Source organism: Carcharhinus amblyrhynchos, chromosome 10 (genome assembly GCF_965287045.1).
Source record: "Carcharhinus amblyrhynchos chromosome 10, sCarAmb.v2.hapA, whole genome shotgun sequence".
Taxonomy (NCBI): Eukaryota; Metazoa; Chordata; class Chondrichthyes; order Carcharhiniformes; family Carcharhinidae; genus Carcharhinus; species Carcharhinus amblyrhynchos.
This window is the reverse complement of record NC_137333.1, coordinates 64014339-64034350: the sequence shown is the minus strand read 5'-3', so window position 1 is coordinate 64034350 and position 20012 is coordinate 64014339. Positions and strand designations below refer to the sequence as shown.

The following is a 20012-nucleotide window of genomic DNA, read 5'->3' as shown; positions in this document are numbered from 1 at the left end:
TGACTACCTTGTAAGGTACAACGTGCTTTTAATCTAAAAACTTGAGATACATATTTTCTTGACAAAAGTAGAAGGATGGCAAAACTGTTCAATGTTCTGCTTCATAGAGGGCACACCCATGTTGGGAAATTGGCCCAGTATCAAGACAAGAGTCATACAGACCCACACCATGTCATTGGCAATCAGTAGAAACAGAATCAAAGATTGAGCACACCACAAAAATTGCTTGGCCATACAGGAAAACAAAATGACAGCATCTCTTTTGTTTGTATGCCATTTTCCTTTGAGCTCTTTGAGAACATACTGTTCCCATTGTCTTGCCAAACCAAGAACAAAAACAAAGCATCACGGCAGACATCAATGTAAAACAAGTTCAAGTTTCATCAGTACTAACCAGTTTCTGTATAAAGCTGTGTTCCACTATCTTGTTTTGTGTGTATTATGGGTTCTTCCTCATTGAAGAATCCCTCTAATGCTTGATTTGAACGATGAGCATCAGCCCTGTAAGTTTAATGAAAGTGGGGATCATTAGTCTGTTTAAAATACAAGATAATTTCGACACCTTTTCTTTAAGCACATCAGCATGGACACCACATGTGCATCCACTAATGTTTTCGTATGCATGAAGTACCTGAATTAAGTTCATGTTCAAAAATCACTGTATAATCATTGTTGCTTTGACTACAAAACAGTCAGTAAGAAACTTCAATGGCTATGATGCCATCTGGAATGTTCTGAATATGGAAATCACTATATAAAAGCAAGAGCCATGTTCTGAAAAAAAAAAATGATAATGGTGGGCATTTACTTTTGTATTGCATGCAGCATAACCAAAATCATATTCTTAAAAGAATTCTTTATTATTGGAATTCAAGAGTTATATCTACAGAATTATAAAAGAACCACATCAGTCAGGCAACAATTTGTTTCAATAATCATCTATTAAGTTAATTGACCAAATGTGTAATTGTTCATTCACTGGGAAGGTAATAGAAGATACCAATCAGCACAAACATCCAGCATAAAACCAAGCCAATAAAATGCATTCTATTCAAAATTTGTTGTGGAGAGGGTTGGAAAAGAAGAACGGTACAGCACAGAAATAGACCTGTTGGCCCACCAAGCCTGCACTCATACATGACGCCTTTCTAAACACTTTTGGCTAAACACGGTCCATATCCCTCTATTTCCTGCCTATTCATGCATCTGTCAAGATGTGTCTTAAACACTGATTTTATCTGCTTCTACCACCTCCTCTGGCAATGCACTTACCGCTCTCTATGCAAAATAACTTGCCTCTCACATCTCCTTTAACAACTTTCCCCCTTTTATCTTAGTAATTGGCATATCTACCCTGAGAAAAAGACTATGACTATCCATGCCTCAATTTTGTAAACTTCTATCAGGTCACCCCTTAGCATCCAACTTTCAAATGAAAACAAACCAAGTTTGTCCAGTCTCCCCTCATATCTCATGCCCTCCAAACCAGACAACATCTTAGTAAACCTTTTCTGTACCCTCTCCAAAGCTTCCACATCATTCTGGTCATGTGGTGACCAGAACTTATGTAATATTCCAAATGTGGCCTAAATAAAGTTCAATACAGCTGCAAAATAGCTCATCAATTTTTACACTCTATGCCCCAACTGAAAGCAAGCATGCCATATGCCTTCTTGACCACCTTATCCACTTGTGTTGCTACTGTCAGGGATTTGTACGCCTAGATTTCTCTGATGTTAATTCTTCTAAAAGGTTTTGCCATTTACTGAATACTTCCCTCCTGCATTAGACCTTCCAAAACGGAGGACCTCATATTTGTCCGGATTAAATTCCACCTGCATTTCTCTGCCCAAGTCTCCAACCTATCTATACCCTGCTTTATTCTCTGGCAACCCTTCTCAGTATTTGCAGCTCCCCAAACTTTGTATTGTCTACAAACTTACTAATCAGATCATCTCCATTCTCCGCCAAATTTTATATAGAGCGGTTCCCATGTGACTTCATCTTCTGTATCAGCCTGCCATGAGAGACTTTGTCAAAGGCCCTGCAAAAGTTCATGTAGACAACATCCACTGTCCTGCCCTCAATCATCTCTGACACTTCCTCAAAAAACTTCAATCAGGTTTGTGAGACACTGCCTCCCCTGCACAAAGCCATGCTGCCTATCGTTAGTACGAGTCCACATTTTTCCAAAAGTGAGTAAATCTTCTTCTTACGAATCTTCTCCAATAATTTCCCTCCACTGATGTAAGCCCCACCGGTCTGCAATTTCCCAAATTATTGCTGTTGCTCTTGTTAAACAAAAGGAACAACATTGGCTATCCTGCAGTCCTCTGGGACCTCTCCAGTGACTGAAGAGGATACTAAGATTTCGTACAAGGCCTCACCAATTCCTTCCCTCAGTTTTCTGGGATAGATCCCATCAGGTCCTGGGGTTTGTCTCTTTTAATGTTTTTCAAGACACCTGACGCTTTTTTAAAATATCAACATGCCCTAGAATAACAACATTGCCCTCTCTCAGCTCACCATCTACCACGTCTTCCTCTGTGAATACCAATGCAAAGGACCTCACCCAATTCCTGTGACTCCACTAGTAAATTCCCTCCTTTTCCTTGCTACCCTCTTGTTCCTTATACATGTCTAAACACCTTGGGATTTTCCTTACACCAGCTCGTTAAGGACATTTTATGGCCGCTTTAGACCTCCTAACTCTTTATTTAAGTTCTTTCCTGTTTTCTTTACATTCTTCAAGGGCTCTGTCTGTCTTCAGTTTCCTAAACGTTACATAGGTCTCCTTTTCGACTAAGCTCACAATTTCTCTTCCAATCCTTATCCTTCATTTTCACAGGAACGTGCTGGTCTTGAACTCTAATCAACTGATTTTTGAAAGATTCCCACATGACAAATGTGGATTTATCTTCAAATAGCCAAACCCAATCTACATTTCCCAGTTCCTGCTTAATATCATTGTAGTTAGCATTCCACCAATTCACCCGAAGACTACTCTTGTACTTATCCATAAAGTAACTTAAAACTTAAGGCATAATGATCACTGTTCTCAAAATGTTCCTACACTGAAATTTTGATCACCTGGCCAGGGTCATTCCCCAATACCATGCCCAGGATGGCCCTTTCCCTAGCTGCACTGTGTACGTATTGCTTCTAGAAATCCTTACAAATTTGCCCCATCCAAGCCCCCAGCATTAAAGGAAACCCCATCAATATTCTGGAACTTAAAATCACCCACCACAACAGCCCTGTTATTTTCACATTTTTCCACAACCTGCCCAAATATCTGTTCATTTATCTCCTGCTGGTTGTTGGGAGACCTGTAGTACAACCCCAAAGTGACTGCACTTGGTGTCACATGGTTAGTACCGTATCTGAATGCTTATCTATTTCCCCATGCTTGACTACTCAGCTTCTAGTTTATCTCCCATTGTGGCTTGCTGCCAGTGTCTCACGGCGCCAGGGACAGGGGTTTGATTCCCGGTTTGGGTCACTGTCTGTGCGGGGTCTGCACGTTAGAATTTTGGAAATCATAGAAACCCTATAGTGCAGAAAGAGTTCACTTGGCCCATCAAGTCTGCACCGACCACAATCTCACCCAGGCCCTACCCCATATCCCGACATATTTACCCACTAATCCCTCTAACCCACACATCTTAGGATATTAAGTGGCAATTTTTTAGCATGGCCAATCAACCTAATCCGCACATCTTTGGACTGTGGGAGAAAACCCACACAGACATGAGAAGAATGTGCAAACTCCACAAGACAGTGACTCAAGCCAGGAATCAAACCCAGGTCACTGGAGCTGTGAAGCAACAGTGCTAACCACTGTGCTACAGTGCCACCCCATGTTCTCCCGTGTCTGCATGGGTTTCCTCCCAAATAGACTCAAGGATGGTGTGTTGCCTCCCTGGTGACAGAGTCATAAGCAGGAAAAGTGATGAGATCCTGCAAAGGGTGTTAGGTAGCAAGATGAAAAGCAGGACCTCTAGGTTTGTAATCTTTGGATTCCTCCCTCTGCCACATTCTAGTGAGACTAAGAAGAAGAAGAAGAAAGTACAATTAAATACATGGCTAAAGAGCTGGTGTAGGAGGGAGGGCTTCAGACACGTAGATCATTGGGATGTCTTCCAGAGCAAGTAGCACCTGTATAAGGAGAACAGGTCGCACCTAAACTGGAGAGGCACCAATATCCTGGCAGGGAAGTTTCCTGATGTCACTCGGGAGGGTTTAAACTAGTGGGGAAGGAGAGTAGAAACCAGAGCAGTAGGCCAGCAAGTGAAATGACCAAGGAGGAGTTAGAGACTAAGGCCAGTAAGGCTAAGTAAAAACAGACATAGATATTACTGAACACAGCAGGACTGGCAGTCTGAAGAAGTGCGTTGGTTTTAACATGAAGAATATAATAGGTACGACAGATGAATTTAGAGCTGGATTAGTACATAAAAGGATAAGACTGGCAGCTTAATGTTCTGAGATTTAAATGTTTCAGGAATATGAGAGAGATGGGACAGTTGCGTTACTGATTAGGGAGAATATCACAATTGCGCTGAGGGAGGACACCTTGAAGGGCTCATCCACTGAGGACACGCGAGTAGAACTCGGGAATAGGAAGCGTGTTTTAAGTTTACTTATTAATGTAACAGGCTTACATTAAAATACAATTAAGTTACTATGAAAATCCCCTAATTGCCTGTTTGGGTACACCAAGGGAGAATTTACTATGGCCAATGCACCGAACCAGCACATCTTTTGAACTTGGGAGGAAACTGGAGCACCCAAAGGAAGTCAGACATATTAGGCATAATTTTATGAGAATGATTCTAAATGTCCAGTTGGTTCAGGCTGGCTCCAGTTAGCGTGAAAATGGGAGAGTTCCTGATTCATTTTTTGGGCAAGTTTTCAAGCCCAATCTTACGTACTTAGTCATTGAAAAAAAGGTATAGACCGTTTTTAGCTGCTACAAGCAGCGGGCTGGACTTAATTCAACGACAACGCAGAGTTGCTGATAGCTAAGTTCCACACATGAGGACGGCCTCAACTGGGCTCTTGGGTTCATGTCACATTATCTGTAACATTATCCCCACAACTTGCGTGGACTTGCAAAATCTCACTAACTGTCCTGTCTGGAGACCCTACACATCTCTCTAACCTGTGCTTAATGCTCTCTCGACTCTCACTGTCTGTACCTTTAAGACTTGATTACCTGTAAAGATTCGCATTCCAATCATTATTTTGTAAATTGAGTTTGTGTCCTTATATGCCCTGTTTGTGAACAGAACTCCCTGACAAAGGAGCAGCGCTCCAAAAGCTGGTGGATTTTGCTACCAAATAAACCTGTTGGACTTTAATCTAGTGTTGTGAGACTTCTTGTTGTGTTTACCCCAGTCCAACGCTGGCATCTCCACAACTTAATTCGCCAGCCAGCTTGTAGAGGGAGCTGCTGCACATGCGCAATTTCAGCAGCAGGAGTCTGACAGAGCGAGCTGTCAGGCCCCTGCTGCTGGAGCCAGCCTGAACAACAATACCCCTCCCTCCACAACTGAGGGGGCCCGCAGCCAATTGGGAATCCCACAATGCACAGATATCCAGCCCCCGCATCCAGATTGATTGCACCCCTGCCCCATCTGATCTAATCCTGTTGCAAAGTGACAGCAGGCCCCTCTCCCAATTTGATCATGTTGCAGCGTGCAAGAGTGGTGGAGGGTCCATCTCCCTCCATCGGGCCACATCTTCACAGTACCTTGTGACTAATAAATAAAGTTTCATGCCCTGCCCGATTGACAATGCCAAGGTGCCCACTAGGCATTGTCCAGGTTCCAGGCTGGCACTTAAGGGGCATTGTCCAAACATGGGCTCCCCAGGGGGCTTCAATGGCCTCTTGTTCATGGGGAGCAGGTGTTTTCTTCGCCAGGGAGAACCTCTCTCGGCGAGGCCATAAAGACAAATCAGCCCAGACGATTGAGAATCAGCCTAACTAAACACATGCTCGTGAGTATTACAATATATTTAAACTAAAGTAATCAGTCCCTTGACCAGCTCCAGCACGAGGCTTATCATGCCAGAAATCCAGCTCACATTAAATCACGAGAACTAAGGAATCGGGCACTCTCCGCTCTTGCACAATTTTACTGACTCGCTCTGAAAATTCCACCCATTGTCTCTGTCTGAATATCACAACCAGCTCTGCCACCAGGCTTTGAAATCCATTTTGAGAGGGTAAAGCATCCATTATTCCATCTTTTTCTGCTTTTATTTCAGATTTCCAGCATCTGCAATTTTTAAAAATTTATTCGTGAGATAGGGGCATCGCTGGCTGGCCAATATTTATTGCCCATCCCCAGTTACCCTTGTTTAGGGGACAGTTAAGAATCAACCACATTGCTGTGACTCTGGAGTCACATGTGGGCCAGACCAGGTAAGGACAGATTTCCTTCCCTCAAATGACATTAGTGAACCAGATGGGTTTTTCCAACAAAATGGTTTCATGTCATCAGTCTATTCTTAATTCCAGATCTTTTAAATTAAATTCGAATTTCACTATCTGCCTTGGCAGGATTCAAACCCGGGTGCCCAGAACATTAGCCACGTTTTAGGATTAATAGACTAGCGAAAATGCCACGAGGCCATCCTGTCCCCTTTGCTTTTATATTACCCATTATTTTATGTTGCTTTTTTTTTCAAAAAAGTAGTGTTTGCTGTCCAATTTGTATTTATGGTCATAATGTAACTGTCACATTATTAGTACCTCTTGGCCAAGGGTATGCATCTGTTACTGATAAGGATGCTTCTCATCTCTCCTCGTCTCCAATTCAAAGTAGCTGTCCCCCACATCTAGGAATTGCCTTTCTTGCCTCAAGCTGTACAGTCACAGCTTCCTGAACATCCAATGCCAACACACTATAATCTCTACATGTTCACTCCCTACATATGAAAAATGATGATTTTTAAAAGATGTAACATGCATTAAGATGACCAACAGGGCAACATAGTAACACAACAGTTATTTTTAACTAGTCTTTTAAGATGGAAGTTGAAAAACTTTGCTGGCCTAAAGGGTTCTGTCTCATAGTTCTATGAGGACAAATAGAGGTTGGAAGCTTTTGGCTTCAAACCAGATGAAATTGTGGCCATGCCCCCATACACAACAAATGTAATTTTGGCAGTGAAACAAATTAGCCCCTTTTTCATTGCCTGAGACAACTGTCTGTTGGGCATAGGATCCTTTTCTTCTTGCCATCTATGATAATCTCTCTGTGCTCCAGCACTCACTGATCAAAATTTCCAGGGAGCACTGATCACACAATGGCCACTGTATGCCAGTGCATGAGGTGATCCTGAGCTTTCCCCAATGAGCAGTTTGAGGAGCACCCATGCACATGACTGGCTTCCCACTGCAACGTCATCACCTCCTCATTGACTAGAGTTCATTCATGTTTCCTATGCCTCCTCTCAAAAATTACTAATTGTCATTTAACAAGTTGACAATAGCACGTTTGCCTGATGGATTCAAGACCTGCTATTTTCCAGCAGCTTGTAGCTTTCCGATTCCTATTCAAAAATGGCAGTGTGTCAGGAATCTAGCAGTATTCAGTGGGGCAGCCACCTCTGTAGTAATGCAAAAATTTAGCTGAGTATGCATGTAGGGAACAGAAACATTTTGACTGACATAGAGATACAGAGAAAGACAAACTTCATAAGAGACACATAGAAGAGGCAAGGTAAAGTCTTAAGTAGGCTTTAGTCAAACTCTTATATATTTTATTTCTACTACATTTAGATAGTAATGTAATAAAGGCATGCTAGGATATCTAAATGTACAGCTTGTGCCTTGTGGGAACTTAAGAATTTTTCTTGTGTGGACAACCGTGTGTTTCAGAACACATGGGGAAAAGCTTGAGCAGCATTTTGGATCTGTGATATGCTGATGAGGCTGAGAATTATGTGAGTAGCATGTTTCAGGAAGCTCCCTCTTAATTTACAAGTGTGTAGGCAGAAAGCAAATGGGTTGCTATCAAACAGTCAAGGGAGACCAGGCAGGTAGTGCAGGAGCCCTTTATACAGTTCTGACAAGAAAAAATATTAAACCTTGTGTTTCACTCTGAGTTATTCTCCCAGAAATTAACTTCACTGCTTCAAGCCCTGCTGGCAACTCTCCTGGCTCTGTTTAAGTGCAGTGCCACCTAGCCCCACGCTAGCAATCAGCTCTGCAACGTCACCCTTAGAATAATATCATAGGTCCTCTAGAATGAGCTCTCCTTTTCCTTGCTCTGCAAAGTTAGCTTTAAAACTACATAATAAGTAAAATTGCCATTTTATTCCTGTCTGCATTCCTTGCAGGAAAACGAATGTTGCACAACAAAGCCAACAGTTCTCTCTCCCCAGGTTTCTTGTTCTGTATCTCTTGAACACCATTCTTCTCCATCCATTTGTGTCTCTTTCAACTTTTTCTGCCCTGCTGCTAATGTCAACTCTATCCCATTGCTGTTTCCCTCTTTTCCCTTGCCCTTCACTATCCTGACTTATCCTTCATCCTTAAATCTATGCCTCCTACTTATTGACCCCTCCAAGGGGAAAAGTTCTTTCCTATCTATATTCTTTATAATTTTGTATACCTTGAACAGATCACCCCCAGCCTCCTGTGTTCTAAGGAAAACAACCCCAGCTAAATCAGCTTCTAAATGGCGGCATGGTGGCACAATACTTAGCACTGCTGCCTCAACGCCAGAGGCCTGTGTTCAATTCCTGGCTTGGATCACTGTCTGTGTGGAGTCTGCATGTTCTCCCCATGTCTGCATGGGTTTCCTCCAGTTCCCTCTCCACCCAAAGGGTGCGCTGGTTAGGTGCACTGGCTATGCCACATTCTTCCTCAGTGTATTCAAATAGGTGCCGGAGTGTGGCGACTAGGTGATTTTCACAGCAACTTCATTGCAGTGTTAATGTAAGCCTACTTGTGACACTAAGAAATAAACTAAAATGCTCCAGAGGGAATTTCCTGGTGAATCTCCTCTGTATCCTCTTGAACGTGATCACATCCTTTCTATAGTGTTGCAGTGTAACTTCCCTGCTTTTATATTCTATGCCTCGGCTAATAAAGGCAAGAACCCCATACGTTTTCTTAACCATGTTACCTACCTCTCCTACCAACTTCAGGGATATACATGCATACCAAGTACACTCTGGTCCTCTGTACTTCATAGCATTTTACCTTTCATTATATATTCCCATAACATGTTAGTCCTCCAAAAATGGATCATCTCACACTTCAGGGATAAATTCCATTTGCCACTGTTCTACCCAACAGACCAGCCTGCCTATATTGTCCTGTAATCTAATGTTTTCCTCCTTGCCGTTTGCCACACCATCAGTTTTTTTTGTAATTTGAGAGGTTACAGATCTTATCCCCCACATTCACATCTAGATCATTAATATACACTACAAACAGCAAGAGACCCAGCGGAACACAAAATCAACCTTCAATCACCACTCTCTGCCTTCTGCATCTAAGTCAATTTTGGATCCAAATTTTCAAACTGCCCTGGATTCTATGGACTTTTGGACCTTGTCAAAAGACTTACTGAAGTCCACATAGACTACATTAACTGCACTGCCTTCTACACCAGGTCACCTTGACAAATACAAATTTGTTAGACATGATCTTTCCCTAACAAAGCCATGCTGACTTATCCTTGATTAATCCTTACCTCTCCAAGTAGAGATTAATTCTCTCCCTCAGAGTTTTTTCCAATAATTGGCCCACCATTGATGTTGGACTTACTGGCCTGTATTTATCTGGATTATTCCAACTTTCCTGGCATCTGGGATACTGGTTCCACATTAACTGTCCTCCAGTCCTCTGGCACCTCTCCTGATGCCAGAGAGGATTTGAAAATTAGCGTCAGAGGCCCCGCAATCTCCTCCTTTGCCTCCCACAGCAGCCTGGGATACATCTCATCTGGCCTGGGGATTTATCTACTTTAAGCCCTCTAAAATCTTCTCCCTCCTAATGCTCATTATATCATAGTCCCCCTCACTGATTTCTACACCTGTATCATCCTCTTCCATTATGAATACAAATACAAAAAGTCTCATTTGAAATCTCACCTACATCTTCCAACTCCACACAAAGAATCTCACTGTAGTCCCTAATGGGCCCTACTCTTTCCCCAGTTACCTTCACGTACTTATAAAAAAAGTTGGGATTTTCCTTTATTTTGCTCGCTAGTGTTTTTTCATGCTCCCTCTTTACTTTCCTCTTTTTTTAAGCAGCCCTTGAGCACTTTCTATAGGATTTCCAATGTTTTTGAGACCCCTGTATTTACCATAAGCCTCTGTGTTTTTTCCTCATCCAATCCTGTACATGCCTTGACATCCAGGGTTCTCTGAACTTGTTGGTTGCACCCTTTACCTTATTGGAAACATGTTAGCTCTGTACTCCAAGTCCCTTTTGAATGGCTCCCATTGTCGTGATGTGGATTTTCCTACAAGTAGCCGCTCCCAGTCCACTTTGGCCAAATCCTGTCATCTTAAAACTGGTCTTCCCTCAATTCAGAACCTTTGTTTCCATTTAATCTTTGCTCTTTTCCATGATGACCTTAAATTTTACCGAGTTATCATCACTATTTCTTCTTTACTCCTAAATGCCTCCTCTGCCCTTATATTGAACTTATGGATGAGTTGGGACCAACGAGAGGCTACAAGTTACAGTAGAGGGAACATGCGCACAGGATCAGTTCTCAATTACAACAGGGCCTTGGTTAAGTTCAGTGAAGTTTCAAATAAGAACAGGAAGTAAAAATCAAGCTTGCACAGGGTGACATGGTGTTAGTACTCCTAATGCAGCTAAATCAGGAGAACCCAAGCAAGGTCAAATTTAGTCTTCTTGTTTATAAAAAAAAACTTACTGCAAGTTTGTATATTCAACTTGCAAAATCACAAAATAAAATATATAAATCAGATGCCCACTCTTTTTATCCTCCTCTTCTTTGGAAGTGGAAGAGAGTTGGGGCCAGACAAAAATGCATGTTTCCAAGAGAGTTTAAACAGTAGTGAACATTGCTGCATCCTGCCGCAGAGCTATGGGCAGAAGGTGGGACAGCGGCACTTGGTAAATTGCTCCTATCCTACAGAGAGCCAGGCAGACATAACAGGTCAAATGGCCTCCTTCTGCGCTATAACAATTCTATCATTCAGTGATCTTGATTGTAACTGAGAAATAATGGGTGAGAAATTATTAGCTTTTGAATACAGCACCATCTAGTGGTTTGAATCAAAACTCAAAATCAAATCCAATTTAAGTAATGAAATGCAAGTAGTACACAGCACAATCATATCTCTGATCGCCTACTGGTTTGCAATTCTGCAACACTCCCGGCTTCCCTTGGTTATATCTTACAGTAGTCACTCTGCTTAAAGCAAAGGTGGTATCTGACTTCTTGAAAACAAATGGATGCCTAACTCTTCAGAGCAATCGAATTTTAAAATCACAGAAGTACTGTGGATGCTGCAAAAAGCAGAATACTAGAAATACTCAGCAGGAGAAAGCAGTATCAGAAAAGGAAAGAGCCTTCACATTTCCGGATGATAACCTTTTATCAAAACTGGGAAAAATTAGAAATTAAATAGATTTTAAACTAGTGAAAGAGATGAGAATAACAGAACAAAAGGGATGGTGTGAAGTAGGGTGGAAAACAGGAGAGATTAAATGGCAGAAGATTGGGTCAGTGCTAGGTCAAAGTGAGTGCTAATGGGGCAAATAAGGAAACAAAGGATATGTAGAGAGGAGGCGTGAATGGTAGCATGAAGAACAGTTGCCTTGGGACGGTAACACAGTGGTCCGTGCTGCTGTCTCTCAGCTTCAAGGACCTGGGTTCAATTCTGGCCTGTGGTGTCTACGTGAAGTTTTCACATCTCCACGTCTGCAAGGGTATTCACCGGATGCCCCAGTTTCCTCCCAGAGTCAATGACTCAATGACAAATGAATTGGGCACAGTAAAGTATAAGTGCGTGTGTACGTGTGCATGAGTTGGACTGGTGAACTGTCCTGAGTGTACCCTGCCTAGCAACCAGCGGTTGTGAGGATAGGTTCCAACTTTCCGCAACCCTGAATTGGAGTTTAAGTGAAAGTGAAGTACACAGCTGCCATCCAAAGGCAAAAGCAAGTGTAAAATTGAAATCTATAAAGAAAGGGAAAATAAAATTACTGTCAGATATTGCTAAAGTCAATGTTGGCTGTGAGGTGCTGAATCACTGAGTCTGCACCGAACATAATCCCACCCAGGCCCTACCCCCATATCCCTACATATTATTCCCACTAATCCCTCTAACCTATGCATCCCTGGACACTAAGGGGCAATTTCTTAGCATGGCCAATCAACCTTCTGCCCATAGCTCTGCGGCAGGATGCAGCAATGTTCACTACTGTTTAAACTCTCCTGGAAACATGCATTTTTGTCTGGCCCCAACTCTATTCCACTTCCAAAGAAGAGGAGGATAAAAAGAGTGGGCATCTGATTTATATATTTTATTTTGTGATTTTGCAAGTTGAATATACAAACTTGCAGTAAGTTTTTTTTTAAACAAGAAGACTAAATTTGACCTTGCTTGGGTTCTCCTGATTTAGCTGCATTAGGAGTACTAACCCGCACATCTTAGAACATAGAACGCTACAGCACAAATAGGCCCTTCGGCCCACAAGTTGCACCAATCACATCTACACCTACTAAGCCATAGACCTATCTATAACCCCCAATCCCATATGCTCATCCAGAAGTCTTTTAAAAGACCCCAGCGAGTTCCCCTCCACCACCACCGACGGCAGCCGATTCCATTCACTCATCACCCTCAGTGAAAAACTTACCCCTAACATCGCCATCTTTGGACTGTGGGAGGAAACTGGAGTACCCAGAGGAAATCCACGCAGACATGAGGAGAATGTGTAAACTCCACACAGAGTGACCTGAGTTGAGAATCGAACCCAGGGTCCTGGAGCTGTGAAGCAGCAGTGCTAACCACTGTGCTACCATGCCGCCCGGTGCTGTTATGTTGAGCTTCACTCCCCAAGGAGGGATAGATCAGCATGACAGCATGGGGGAGGAAAATTAGGATGACAGGTGGCTGGAAGCTTAGGGTCATGCTTGCAGACTGAATTGTGATGCACAACAATGCGATCACTCAGACTGCATCATGACTAGTGAATACAGAATAGTGATCTGAATAAAGTACATGTAAATTGCTGTTGCATCTAGAAGGACTGCTTAGGGCCTAGTGAGGAGACAGAAAGTAAAAGGGTAGGTGTTGCATTTCTTGCACGTGCATAACAGAGTGCCATGGAAAGGTAAGGAGTGCAGAAGAGCGTATCAAGGTGTTGCAGATGGAATGTTCCCTATTATTTTACATTCTAAAGGGAAGAGAAGGTGTGTTTGATGATAGCATCATGCTAAAATTGACAGAAATGAGGGAGGATAATTCATTGAGCACAAAGGCTGATGGGATGAAGGGCAAGGACAAGGGAAAGGCTGTAATGGTTCTGATAGGCAGGGGAAGGGGTGACAGCAGAGGTATAGGAAATGAGATGGATACAGTCTTATTTTATTTGCAACAAAATGGTTTTCTGCATCATTGCATTTAGAAGCATAAAGGTTGTTCATCTAATTCATTGAGACTGTACTTGCTCTTGATTAAAGCAATCCAAAATCAATTCCAGACCTTGCTCTCTCCAATAGCACGTTCTGCCTCACAGTTATTTCATTTTTCCTTCAAAATTTCTACCTCAGTTATTCCCTGGAGCAAAACATTTGACATTCCAATAACTCTCCAAACCAAGCAGTAAGCCCAAATCTCTCTACGCACACTCACCGACAATTTTATATTGGTGACCCACTCATCTGTAACTCCCCGCCAGAGAAAATATTTTTTCCCATTCATCTATTAAAATCCTTTTTCTTACAAAAAGGAGCACAAAATCTCATTCTCTGCTCCAGCTGATATAAATCCAATACCTGAAGCATTTCCATAGAACTCGTTGAGCATGTGTATGGTTTGCTAAGACTTCATTTTAAGATATTTTTACCTGTACAATTACATTTAAATGCCAAGCTGAAAAAGTTAACTAACCCAGCTTTAACTCGGCCACCTTTTAAAACTCAGCAGGCATGCCGTATTAGGTAGGAAAATTGCTTGCATTTTTGAAAACAATGCCAGCAAAAACAGACTTTTTCATAAGCCAAACAAAATTTTGAGAACAACAACCACAGCTGCAAAACCTGCTTTTGCAGACAGAGACAATCTGAGAAGGACATTCAACAGCGAGAAGAATTAACATGTATTGTAGTCACAGTTCTATGTTGTTAGTTTAGTCCAGAGTCCATTTTGAATGTTGCTTTAATCAGTACAAAAGCCAGTATCTTTCTCTCTCTCTCTCCAATCTTTTTGCTTTCTGTAATGTTTTGATTTTAAGATTTAATAAAAGAAATTCAACTCCATGCCAGTGCCATCTTCGTCTATTCAATGGAATGAATGGACTCTACAGAACTACAATTTCCAAGTCCTAGCATCATCCTGCTGAATCTATCTGTATGCAACTTACGGCCTTCAAAACCTCACAGCTCCCTATGTACAGCCAAGTAAACATTTATTATTGTTTCATTGAACATACCTTATGCTCCTAACAGCAAATCCCAAAATTCTGTTGACCTTTATGGACAATCTTGAACTCTTGATTCTTTGTTCAACCTTTCTTTTCTGAGTGCTGTTCTTGGTCCCTACCACAAACTCTATCCACTGGTTACTCATCTCTCCTTGTAACCATCCGAGCTGTTCACAACCTTGCTGTCATATTTGACCCAAAGATGAGTTTTTTTTACCATATATCTAGATGAGATATTTCCACCTCCATAACATCATCTGACTCCCACCTTGTCTCAGTTCATCTGCTGCTGAAACGTTCATTCATGTCATTATCATCAGACTTGACTATTCTGATGCACTGCTGGTTGGCTTCCCACATTCTACCTTCTGTAAAGTTGACATCATCAAACCCCCTCTCTGCTTACTTCAAGTCCCATGCATCACTCGTGTTTGCTGACCTACATTGGTTCCCAATTAAGTAACACCTCAATATTAAAATTCAGACGCTTGTTTTCAAATCCCATCTCTTTCTGCAATCTCCTCCAGACCTTCCAGGATATTTGCGCGCAACTAAATCTGACCTTGTAAGCAACCCCACTTTTAATTACGGCACCATTAGCGATCAATTGCCCAGGCCCTAAGCACCAGGATTTCCTCCCTAAATCTCCCCATCTGTTTTGCTTCCATCCCTTAAAAACTACCTCTTTAAACAAGTTTTTGGCATCTGCCCTAATATCATGGTATGGGGCTCAGTGTCAAATTTCTTTGGGAAGATTAAAGGTCATTTTATTATGTTTAACACACCATAAAAATGCACATTATTGTTGCATTGCCTTTTTGTTTCTTCAGTTTCCAAAATGCATAACTTCAAGCTTATTACAATTAAAATCTTTTTCACATCTGTCTTTCCCAAAAAGCCCCTATCTTCCTTGTATTTTAAATTTTTCCTCAACGTTCATCAAATCCCCTACTCATGTGTCAAAGTAAGCTGAGAGATTGCCGAGCTGAAACCTTGGTTCTGTTTCTCTTCTCTATAGATGCTGCCTGATGCAGATCTGCCTGATGCAGATGAAGATGAGAAAGTAGTGTCCCGAACCTGTATCCTCCGATTGAACAGAGGGGAGTACGATAGGATGAGGGAGGAATTGGCAAATGTAGATGGGGGGCGCAGATTGGTTGGTAGGACGGCTGAGGAACAGCGGAGGATTTTTAAGGCGATCTTTTTCGGTACTCAGCAGGAATATATTCCGATGGTAAAGAAGGAATGTAGGAGAAGGGATAACCAGCCGTGGTTATCGAAGGAAATAAGAGGAGAGTATCAAATTAAAAGCTGATGCGTTCAGAGTGGCTAAAAGTAGTGGGCGATTAGAAGATTGGGAAAGGTTTAAAAATCAACAAAGAATGACTAAGAAGTTGATAAAGAAAGGAAGGATAGACTATGAAGCTAATATAGCACTAAATATAAAAAAGGACAGTCAGAGTTTTCACAAATATATGAAGAGGAGGAGGCTGGCTAGAGTGAATGTTGGACCCTTAGAGGATGAAAGGGAGGATTTAGTGGTGGGAAATGAGGAGATGGCTGAGGCTTCAAATAAGTTTTTTGCCTCAGTCTTCACAGAGGAGGACATGAATAGTTTGCCAGATATTAAAGATAGAAGGATGGTAGGAGTTGAGGGCCTGAATGTGATTACTGTCACTAGAGAGGTAGTGCTTGATAGACTAATGGGACTGAAGGTGGACAAGTCCCCAGGACTGGATGGAATGCATCCCAGGCTTCTGAAGGAAATGGCAGATGTGATAGTGGATGCCTTAGTGATTATTTACCAAAATTCACTGGATTCTGGGAAGTGCCGGAAGATTGGAAAACGGCTAATGTCACGCAGCTGTTTAAAAAAGGTAGCAGACAAAACGCAGGGAACTATAGGCCGGTTAGTTTAATGTCTGTAGTTGGAAAAATGCTCAAGTCCGTCATCAAAGAAGAAACAGCGAGGCACGTAGAAAGGAATGGTTTGATAGAGTAGACGCAGCACGGATTCGTTAAGGGGAAGTCGTGTCTGACAAATTTATTGGAATTCTATGAGGATATGACTAGTGCGGTAGACAGAGGGGAACCAGTGGATGTGGTGTTTCTAGATTTTCAAAAGGCCTTTGATAAGGTGCCCCATAAAAGGTTGCTACAGAAGGTTAGGGTGCACGGAGTTGGGAATAAGGTGTTAGCATGGATAGAGGATTGGTTGTCTAATAGGAAGCAGAGAGTTGGTATCAATCGGTGCTATTCTGATTGGCGGTTGGTGACTAGTGGAGTGCCACAGGGATCGGTGCTGGAGCCTCAGCTATTTACCATTTATATAGATGATCTGGAGGAGGGGGCTGAGTGTAGGGTGATGAAATTTGCTGATGACACGATGAGTGGAAAAGCAAATCGTGTGGAGGGTGTGGAAAGTCTGCAGAGAGATCTGGATAGGCTGAGCGAGTGGGCGAGGACCTGGCAGATGGAGTATAATGTTTCCAAGTATGAGGTTATCCACTTCGGCAGAAATAATAGTTGGAGGGATTACAATTTAAAGGGCGAAAAGCTGCAGCATGCTACAGTGCGGAGGGACCTGGGGGTCCTTGTGCATGAGTTGCAAAAACCCAGTCTGCAGGTGCAGCAGGTGATCAAGGCGGCGAATGGAATGTTGGCCTTTGTAGCGAGGGGGATAGAATATAAAAGCAGGGAGGTCTTGCTGCAACTGTACAGGGTACTGGTGAGGCAGCAGCTGGAGTACTGTGTGCAGTTTTAGTCGCCGCACTTGCGCAAGGATATATTGGCCTTGGACAGAGTGCAGAGGAGGTTCACTAGGCTGATACCAGAGATGAGGGAGTTGGACTATGAAGAGAGACTAAATAGACTGCGTCTGTACTCGTTGGAGTTTAGAAGGATGAGGGGAGATCTTATAGAGACGTATAAGATAATGAAGGGGATGAATAGGGTAGAGGTAGAGAGATTCTTCCTGCTTAGAAAGGATAGCAGGACTAGAGGGCACAGCCTCAAGATAAGGTGGGGGGCAGTTTAGATCTGAGTTGAGGAGGAACTTCTTCACTCAAAGGGTGGTGAATCTCTGGAATTCTCTGCCTGTTAAAGTGGTGGAGGCTACCTCGCTAAATATATTTAAAGTCACGGGTAGATAGGTTTTTGACAGACAAGGGAATTAAGGGTTATGGGGAGAAAGCGGGAAAGTGGAACTGATCCACTTCAGATCAGTCATGATCTAATCGAATGGCGGAGCAGCTCGAAGGGCTAGATGGCCTACTCCTGCTCCTATGTTCTTATGTTCTAATATATCTAAGCATTTTCTACGTTTACTTCAGATTTCCAGATCAGCAGTAGTTTCCTTTTGGATTGAGATTCTATTGTTAAGCTCACATCTAAATCACTTCAATAAACTTTGACTAACCCATGTTTTCTACATGCTTAACAACCTTTCCTCAAATTATAATTTCTAACATGTTGCCTGGAAGCGATATTACAGTAACTGATTTCCAGATATCAAACTACTTTTTCCCCATTTCACTGCAACCGAGTCTAAACCGTACCCTTTCATTAATAGCAGGGTAGAGCTTCTTTTTTCTTTTTAAAAGTGACCATTACATAATTTGGTGTACACCGAGCAACATAATTTGTCCTCAATTCACACTGCTAAGCATGTTACTGCACACCTTTCTTTACAGTTTCAATATCATTCACGTTTACTGCTGAATACAAGGGAAAATTAAATATTTAAAAATTAATGGTATTGTTGGAAAAAGAGAATTATGATGCAGAAATCTATTCTGCAGATATATCACAACTTTACAGTTCTCCAGCCTTACCATGCAAAGTTACGTTTTGTCTTGCATAGATTATGCAACATTCTGGTGTAGTGCTTTCTCTCACTGTACGTCAGATCAGATATAGGAGACTTCATGGGAGAAGGTTTCTTTCCTGATGATGTACCCAGAGTGGCTAATAGTGAGGACAAAACAAGTTTTGGATTACTTAAAATGCATGATCGCACATCAAATACCAAAAGCTGTGACTAAGCATCCGGTTATTGATTTATATTTGACATCAATCACTTGCAAATAACTGTCACAATTGAAGTCTATCAAATGATTCTGTGGAAAAAAGTTGTGCATATGGATATGTTTTTGAGGGAGGAAAAACAGAACTTAAGAAATGATACCACTGTTGATGTGAGGACAACAAAATACAAACACTTTTTATCTCCAAAGTAATTTTTTAAAATTCAGCTTTGGAATGCTAGATATATAGATATCTAATGCAGCAACTCTTACCACAGGTTTTGTGGCAGAGCTAATCTTACATGTGGATGTTCTTCCAACATCCAATACTGGCTCAGAAATAAGTGTTCAAGTTTCACTCTTTTGAGGATATTGCAAGTATGACGCAGTATGTTTTATGAAATGAAAATGACAAAATTCAACATGCAAAAACCTGGAATATAGTGGTCAGACATTTACAGGTAAAGTTTGGGTGCACCTCTGACCCGGAAGCATATAAAATAAATACACCAGACGATGTCAGGCATGCATCCCAACATCAAGCCCACACATATTTTGGTCAGGAGGTACAAACACATGGGAGTCAGAAGCATGCCCACCAACAACCAGGAAGCCAATTTAAACATCCCAGTCAATTGCTTTTATGTGGTCCATCTGCTTTTATGGTTGGCGGGTGGGCCAATTGGCTTGGCCAGGCGGCCTTTATGTTTTGGCTGCAATCTCGATCCAGGACATCATGAAATTAAGGGCTCAAATAAAATTAATAAAATGTGTCTGGGGACTGACTTGTGGCAGAGTTTTTCTACTGATTTTTAAAAAAATAGATCCGCATGCAGCTCGCTCACATAGTAGCTGTCCCCGAGAGACCAGTGGAAGCTCCAGCACATACCCTCCTTTTTAAGAACATAAGAACATAAGAAATAGGAGCAGGAGTAGGCCATCTAGCCCTTCGAGCCTGCCCCGCCATTCAATAAGATCATGGCTGATCTGTTGTGGCTCAGTTCCACTTTCCCGCCCTCTCCCCATAACCCTTAATCCCCTCTCTTATCAAGAACCCATCAACCCGCTTCTTAAAAATATTTAGCGAGGCAGCCTCCACCACTTCAACGGGCAGAGAATTCCAGAGATTCACCACCCTTTGAGTGAAGAAGTTCCTCCTCAACTCCGTTCTAAACCGCCTCCCCTTTATCTTGAGGCTGTGCCCCCTAGTCCTACTGTCTTTTCCTCTTCCTGTTCTCTCTGGCAGCTCTCAGCCTTTCACAGTATGCATTTCCATTTTGGATGGCCATAAATTGACAACCTACAGCATAACGTTGCATTAACTATTC

The 20012-nt window shown here is 42.1% G+C and overlaps 1 protein-coding gene across 2 annotated transcripts in view; it reads right to left on the bottom strand.

The window, feature by feature from the left end:
- LOC145349003 (coiled-coil domain-containing protein 138-like) overlaps window positions 1-20012 on the bottom strand; it is an 86749-nt gene that overhangs the window by 47175 nt on the left and 19562 nt on the right. For both annotated transcript variants that reach the window (XM_080197198.1, XM_080197199.1), the window contains exons 3-4: window positions 18493-18625; window positions 395-501 (exon numbers count right to left, since the gene is read on the bottom strand). In XM_080197198.1, coding sequence (XP_080053324.1) covers window positions 395-501; window positions 18493-18625 — 240 coding nt within the window. The remainder of the gene's footprint in view (window positions 1-394; window positions 502-18492; window positions 18626-20012) is intronic.